This window comes from Myotis brandtii, unplaced genomic scaffold (assembly GCF_000412655.1).
Source record: "Myotis brandtii unplaced genomic scaffold, ASM41265v1 scaffold493, whole genome shotgun sequence".
NCBI classification, from domain to species: domain Eukaryota; kingdom Metazoa; phylum Chordata; class Mammalia; order Chiroptera; family Vespertilionidae; genus Myotis; species Myotis brandtii.
The window spans coordinates 3,045,761-3,053,861 of record NW_005368827.1 but is presented as its reverse complement, the minus strand read 5'-3'; the positions used below and the strand labels follow the sequence as shown (position 1 = coordinate 3,053,861).

Sequence of the window (8,101 nt, the reverse complement as noted above, 5' to 3'; positions counted from 1 at the left end):
AAGGGAAGGAGGAAGGGAGGGAGGGAGGGAGGGAGGATAAGGAGAGGAAGGGAGAAAGGGAAGGGATAAATAAGAGAAAGTAGGCAGAAGAGAGGGAAGCTGATAGGAAGGCTGCTTTAAATATTTGAAAATTTATGCTTAATAAATACTGACAAGAAAATACAATTTGACATAATATTTCACATTTAAGCAAGACTGCATATATCATTTCTATGTATAATCATTTAAAGGCAATGTAGCATTATAGCCCAGGCATCTGAAGGCCTGTGTCCATCTTAAGTAAATCACCAGAGCTCTGGGAAGTCAACCTCCTCTCAGCATTCATCTCTCAACCTTCAGAGCCTCTATTTATAAGATGAAGGTACTCAATTAAGTGAAATAAGTCTAAACGTATTTCCAACTCTATAAGAGGGTCTGGATTTAGTTCCTCTCGCACTGAGTGATTTATGTAGCTCTTTCTTCTCTCAAGTAGTCAGGGCCAGTGTTTCATGTCATTGTTTTTTAGTCTCTGATTTTTCCTCACCACATCTAAAAAGAGCTCTTCTATTTCTGCTCAGTGAAAGCCAGATTGGTCTGACTTTTATTTACTTATTTCATTTAAAGATAAAGGATTTTCTAGTAGGTAATAAATATCTTACCATATTGTATGAGAATGGAACTCCATAGATATATAGATATAGATAGTTAGAGATATAGATATATCTTTTTTTTCCTACTTATCCCAAGCTTTGTTCTTCAGTTTTCTTACAATTACTTTTTTATGGCATTTCAAAAAGCATGACTTTTTTCTAATTTGTCATTTTATATTTGCTCCATATTATAGCCTGAGTATTTTCTCTTGCTATGAATTATTTGTAAGTATTATTATAAATGTCTGCATATTCTATCATCAACAGATGTGGACTATTTAAGCTGTAGTCTAGCATCAAATGTTGAAAATATAGCAGCAAACAAGATGTTTTGTTGTTTGTTTTCTCAGTATTTTAATTGGAAAGATCCCCAGTTGTTAAAATTACTAAATTAAATTACAAAAACACCTTTTAGTTTTCAATTCATGTTAATAGTCTTTTTCCCCCCAAATTTCTAATTTCAATCAGCTGTGCCCTAATGTCTTTTTCATATGCCTTTTCCAGCACAATATTGTCTGTTTTCCCTTTCATTATTTAATTTGCTTTGACTGGATTATTCATGGAAGTGATGCCATGCATTCAAAGAGTCTGGATTTTCTTTATTCACATTTACAATCTTCTACAAAAACTAGTTCAATGAATTGTGAAAAGAGAACTTCAAAGGAAATCTTTATTTTTAAAGTGAGTTAATTTTAAAATTAACCTGTCTTTGGCATATAATGATAATAAAGAAATAAAAATGCACTGTTTTTACTTCTGGCATTCGTCCAAGGTGAGCACATGTGGATGGTCATCCTCTGACATGGTGATGACAGCCTCCTTGTCAAAGGCTCCGGGCCGAGTCTGGTCCACTGTGTGTCTGGTGATGGATGAGGTAGTGGAGCTGGTCCAGTACAGTGTATCCCAGGCTCGGTGATAGGCAAGGCCTTCCACAGAACCCACATCTGATGGAAGAAAGAATACATTGACACTTTTATCTACAAAAGACTTCACTTCTGGACAGAAAAAACATTTAAGATACATATGTATACCTATATGATATTTTATTAATCATTTCTTCACAACTTCTTCAAAATAAAACTGTAGTAATTGCAATGCTTATAATTGATAGTTGATTATACACAGCATGATTGTGCTGTAAACTACTCATGGGAACAGATTTTTGTAAGAACATCATTTAAGACTGAATCTTCTCATTCAAAAAAAAAAAAACAACTCAGTTAAGTAATTGGCATTTATTTAGGAAAATGGTGGCTGTCTTTTATTTTCATATATTAAATATTAATTTTCAACAAGTATCCAGTTGTAACAATTTAGAGATACTTTTGAAAATCATAAGGCAGATATACCATTCAGGTAGAATCATAATAAGTTTCCTCTTGATATTATATCTGGAGATGTCAAGGAAAAGCAAACGTATAAAAAATTACAATAAAGTACAATAGTATCAAGAAGCCAACATCTAACTCCACCCTTGCAACTCAGTCAGAGATAGAGAATGTTTTAGTAAGTTCATGCAGGAAGGTCTTTGATTCTATTCAAATAATATGACCTGAAAACAAAAGAAAATGAAATGAATTGCCAGCTAAGGCATGCTTTAAATGTTAAAGAAAGATAAATGGTAGTATATAGATTCCAGTATATACAAGTGACAATGTGAAAAATGAGTAATTATTGCTTAAAATTGTGCTCCCAATCTCTACAATAACATAGAGTAGCTGTTTTATTTTTCATAGAGGTGCTGGATACATATCCTATACTAGAGGCCCGGTGCATGGAATTCGTGCATGGGAAGGGGTGTCCCTCAGCCCGGCCTGCACCCTCTCGCAATCCAGGACCACTAGCTCCTAAATGCTCACCTGCCTGCCTGATCACCCCTAACCCCTCTGCTTGCCTGCCTGATAGCCCCTAACCACTCGCCTGCCTGCTTGATGCCCCTAACTGCTCACCTGCCTGTCTGATCACCCCTAACCATTCTGCCTTCTGGCCTGATTGCCCCTAACCATACTGCCTGCCTGACTGATCACCCCTAAGTGCTCTCCTGCCTACCTGATTGCCCCTAACCACTCTGCCTGCCTGCCTGATCACCCCTAACTGCTCGCCAGCCTGTCTGATCACCCCAACCGCCTTTGCTTCGGCCCCACCACCACGACTTTGTCCAGAAGACATCCGGAATGATGTCTGGAAGGTCATTTGACTGTCTGGTCTAATTAGCATATTACACTTTTATTATTATAGACTAGAGGCCCGGTGCATGAATTCGTGCATGGGTGGGGTCCGTCTGAGTGGCCTACAGGGATCGGACCGAAACCCGCAGTCCAACGCCACCTGCAGCTCTTATCTGCCACTCCCACTCATCTCGGCCCCACTGTGCCTGCCGTGGGCTCGCACCCAATCAGTCCTGATCAGGAGAGACTCGCACTGCTATAGTAGTGCTCGCCAGCCATGAGCCCTGCATCTGACACCCTCCCAAGGAAAGTGGCCTGGGGGATTGGGCTAAAACCAGCTCTCCAACATACCCCAAGGGGTCCCAGATTGCGAGAGGGTGCAGACCAAGCTGAGGGACCCCACCGGTGCACGATCGGGCCAGGGAGGGACCATAGAAGGGCTCCAGGGCATGTCCGGCCCATCTTGTTCAGTCACGATCAGCCGGACCCCAGCAGCAAGCTAACCTATAGGTCGGAGCATTTGCCCCCTGGTAGTCAGTGCACTTCATAGCGACTGGTCAACCAGTCAACTGTCTGCCCCCTGGTGGTCAGTGCACATCATAGCAAGCGGTTGAGCAGCCTTAACATATTATTAGCATATTACACTTTGATTAGTTGTTCGGTTTTTCTGCCATTCGGTCTACTTGCATGTTACCCTTTTGCTATATAGGATAATAAAACCCTAATATGCAAATCAACCAAAACTGCAGATCGACCGGTCACTATGACATGCACTGACCACCAGGGGGCAGAAGCTCAATGCAGGAGCTGCCATTGGTGGTCAGTGCGCCCCCACAGGGGGAGCACCACTCAGCCAGAAGCTGGGCTCATTGCTGGTGAGCGCAGCGGTGGTGGCCGGAGCCTCTCCTGCCTTTGCGGCAGCACTAAGGACCCCTTTGGGGGTGTCCACCTGTCTGCTTAGGCCTGCTCCCTGCCAGCAGGCAGACATCTCTCAAGAGGTCCCAGACTGCAAGAGGGCGCAGGTCTGCTGAGTGACCCCCCACCCCCAGTGCCCAAATGTCATGCACTGGGTCTCTAGTTTAAGTATAAAAAAAATTATACTTTTGCCTTCATGTTACCCGACCCCTTGGGGGATGTCCGCCTGCCTGCTTAGGCCTGCTCCCCGTCAGCAGGCAGACATCTCTCAAGGGGTCCCAGACTGCAAGAGGGCGCAGGCCGGCTGAGTGACCCCCCACCCCCAGTGCCCAAATGTCGTGCACTGGGTCTCTAGTTTAAGTATAAAAAAATTATACTTTTGCCTTCATGTTACCTGTTTTCCTCAGAGTTATTACTTTTAGCATTTTAAATTTGAGAAAAAATGTGCACAGCTTTAGCAGTCATACTAATAAATTAACATTTAGCAGGAAGGGCCTTTTTGTTGTTTTTCTCTCAAGGAATCTCTGAGAGGAATTATTCAGAAAACAAGTAGATAAAAAGGTTTATTTTAAAGTTTAAAATGGGTAAATATTTAGTTTGGTGGTCAATAGAATTTAATGGGAATAAAAAAATATTAAAGCCATTTGAACTAGATTTATTTAATGAGACTAAACATGTCATTATCCTCTTTTTCTACATGGAATAGAGAAAAATCCACTAATAAAATTAATTGCTACCATTTATTGAGCACTGTATTTCTGCTAGAAAATGTTACTTGCTTTGCATACATCACTTTATGTATAAATCTACTCTGTGAAGTTGGTTTTATTGTTCATCTTGTCCTAAGAAGGAAACTGAAACCTATGGTCACAGAATTGATAGTATTAAAGCAAATTTTTTAGTGCAGATTCATTTGCTTCTAAAAGCCTATATTCTTTAGCACGACTACTAGTATTTAGAGATGAGTTTAAGCACCTAGGACTATTCTCAATCTACACCAAGCTGGAACCAAACAAATGATTCATTCATTTTAAATTGTCTGACTCTGGGTGAATTGTATAACCAGTAATTCACCATGAGTAGCCTCCTCTCACACAGTCAACAAAACAATTTATAATAAATAATGTGGGTGATTAGATTGGAAACTTAAGCCAGAAATGATGGAAGAAAAATTATAAAACATAATCATAATAAAACCTGCTAAGCTCTTTTTATCTGAATCATAATGTGTTCTTATTTGAAGTGAGTAGGTTGGAGGTTGATAATGGCCAAAGGTGTTTCAGTTATTAAATAATAAATCATCTATTCCATGGTATTTTTTGCAATATCAAATCACTTAAGAAATGATTAACTGCATTAATAGTATAAGCAGCATTATATTCCTTCAGAATTCACAGATAGAATGAGAAATGGCATAGTTTAAAATAAATTCTAAGCAAATCAGAATCATTAATCCAGCTTCACTCTGTACCTTCCCCTTTAACTGACTTTGACAGATGTTCATCATGGGAACTTTTTTTCTACAAATTAGAAAGAAATCACTTGGCATCACCATTGAGAGGAAGTTGATGGTTGACCTAGTAACCCTGAGGTTACTAGAGTACATGATACACCTCACCATCCACGTATAATCTCTTTTATTGTATTTTGTAATAGATGACAGCCTGACAGTACACTTAATCATAATCTGATGCTACATTTAAAAATATTTCAGTAATATATGTCTTTCTCAAAAATATCCCAGTCTTTATAATTGTGTTTGTCATTAACGAATTGTCAATTAAACATCTGCCAAATTTTAAAAATCACAAAAAATATTTTACTAGTACTTAAGATAACATAAGATATTTATGTCCATTTTATGGTGATTTAATACAACATGGGGTCATGTGGCATGTGTGTGAGGGCTATGTGTGTATGTGTGTGTGTGTGTGTGTACATTAAGGTTCCTAAATCAGATAAACAGGTGCAATAAGAGCTTTGAATTACTAGTCCTAGCAGATAATTGTGTAGTTTGAAAATTAAAGTAAAATACCTATCTATCTAGTCAACCAGTCCTGAAATATTGAATAGACTAAATCATTACAGAGTTAAACATTCTTGGAACTTGAGGATATAGAATAGACATAATTAAGAAAAAAACTCTAACAGTGCTAATTCAGCAGCTCTGTATGTCTGATGGATAGCTAGTAAAAATACCACCTTCTCACTTCATACACTTTCAAAGTAAAAGAGTCCCCTTCCCTCCCCATCTCCCCTCTTTGATCATGTAATTGGGTTTGGCTAAGCATGAATGAGGTACTAATGTGGCTTTGATAGAAATAAAAAGATGAGATCAATTCATCAAAGATCCAAGGCAGGCAAATAACTCAGAATCATTGCTAAACTAATTTGCTGAATTCTAGTTTTCACAGCAATGAGTGGCAAAATTGATCCTACTAGTCTGTCGCATTGACACCAACCACTGCTCTACAGCTACTCAGAAGAGTTCACAGAGATCATCACTGAAGTAGGAACAGTGGCTCCTTCCTGCCCGTACAGTGTTCTGAAGGCAGGATAAGGGCTTATGGGATGCAAGTGGCAGTAAAGGATGTGCTTGGAAGGGAGTCACATATACAAAACATTGAATTCATTGGCTGGAAAAAGTTATGGATAAATACTGCTACAAAGTTAACAGAAATAATACTTATCTCAAGAACATGCTATAACAGTAAAGTGTCACAATGGCCTTCCTGTTGAAAGGGTACTAATCCCTATACACTGGCTTCTTTTCTAAAGTCAAGGAGTATCATAAAGCTTCCTATTTGAAGATTGGTACAGAGTTTAAAATAAGAAGTTTCTGGGTGCAACATTCCATATCATTCTTAAATTTGTAGTTTCCAGAGAAATAGGATACTGGGTCCAGTTCATAGTGTAGACCTGGTATTGGACTCTACACAGAGTACACATGGCTATGCTTTACTTTAAGTCTAACAAAACATTACTTAAATACTTAAGTTTTGTATAAACTCTACCCTTTCCTAAAAATCCTCTTAACATTACTTAAATACTTAAGTTTTGTATAAACTCTAACCTTTCCTAAAAATCCTCTTTTTTCTTTTCTCTTCTTTTCTTTTTTTCTCTTTTTTTCTTTTCTTTTCTTTTCTTTTCTTTTCTTTTCTTTTCTTTTCTTTTCTTTTCTTTTCTTTTCTTTTCTTTTCTTTTCTTTCTTTTCTTTTCTATTCTTTCTTGGGTCAGATAATCTACAGCTCTTCTTGTGTTCAGTCTCCCCCATTGCAATGAGCCTATACTTTACATGGTTGAGTTAAAGGTTTATGTATCATAAACCTTTGTTATGCCCAATTTCATCTTAAAAATTCTCAACAAATTAGAAATAGAAGGTAATTTCCCCAAACTGATAAATGGAATCTATGAAAAGCCCAAGGCTTGTGTCATCTTAGTGGTGAATAAGTGAGAGATTTCTCCATAAGGCCAGGAACAAGAAAATTATTCCTACTCATACACTTCCATACAGTTTTTGTGTTGAAGATTTAGTCAGAAAAACTGAGGGGGGGGGGCGGAGAAAGAAATTATCCACATTGGAAAAAAGCAAAATGATCTCTATTGGGAGATGACATGTTTTATATGTACAAAGTCTTAAGTAATTTACAAAAAAAAAACCCTATTAGAATTGTAAAATCTTCAGTTAGGTTGCAGGGCAGATGAGCAACATACAAAAGTCAGTTGTATTTCTGCACAGTTTCAATGAACAATTCAAAAATAACATTCAGAAGACAATTCCATTTACAATAGTGTTTAAAAGAATAGAAAATACAAAACAGTGAAATAAAATTAGGAATAATTTTACCAAAACATTCTAATCTTAAAAGTATACACTGAAAACTATTAAACATAAATGAAAGAAATTAAAGATTAAATATAGAAAGATAACTCTTGTTCATGAATTGGAAGACAACATTGTTAAGAAGATAATAGTTTCCCAATAGATAATATAAATTCAATGTAATCATTACCAAAATCCCAGTCAGCATTTTCCCCCAGAAATTGGTACACTATTCTTGAAATACAAGTGGAAATGCAAGAGACCAAAAATAGCTGAAGCAATCTTGGGGGGAAAAAGTTAGATGACTCACACTTTTTTTATTTTAAACTTAATACAAAATTACAGCAATCAAAACAATGTGGTAGTATCATAAGAAAAGATATATAGATCAATGGAAGAGAACTGATAGTGCAGAAATAAAGCATATTATTTATGGTAAATTACTTTTTGGCAAGAGTATGAGAAAAATTCAATGGGGGAAATCAATCTTTTCAATGAATGGTTTGCAACAACTATATATTGATATGCTAAAGAATAATGCTGGATTTTTTCATATATATATATAT

At 37.3% G+C, this 8,101-nt stretch overlaps 1 protein-coding gene across 1 annotated transcript in view; it reads right to left on the bottom strand.

The window, feature by feature from the left end:
• The window catches only part of LRP1B (low density lipoprotein receptor-related protein 1B), a 1,756,854-nt gene that overhangs the window by 322,892 nt on the left and 1,425,861 nt on the right, over positions 1 to 8,101 (bottom strand). Inside the window, exon 42 of the mRNA XM_014548045.1 lies at positions 1,384 to 1,573. Coding sequence (XP_014403531.1) covers positions 1,384 to 1,573 — 190 coding nt within the window. The remainder of the gene's footprint in view (positions 1 to 1,383; positions 1,574 to 8,101) is intronic.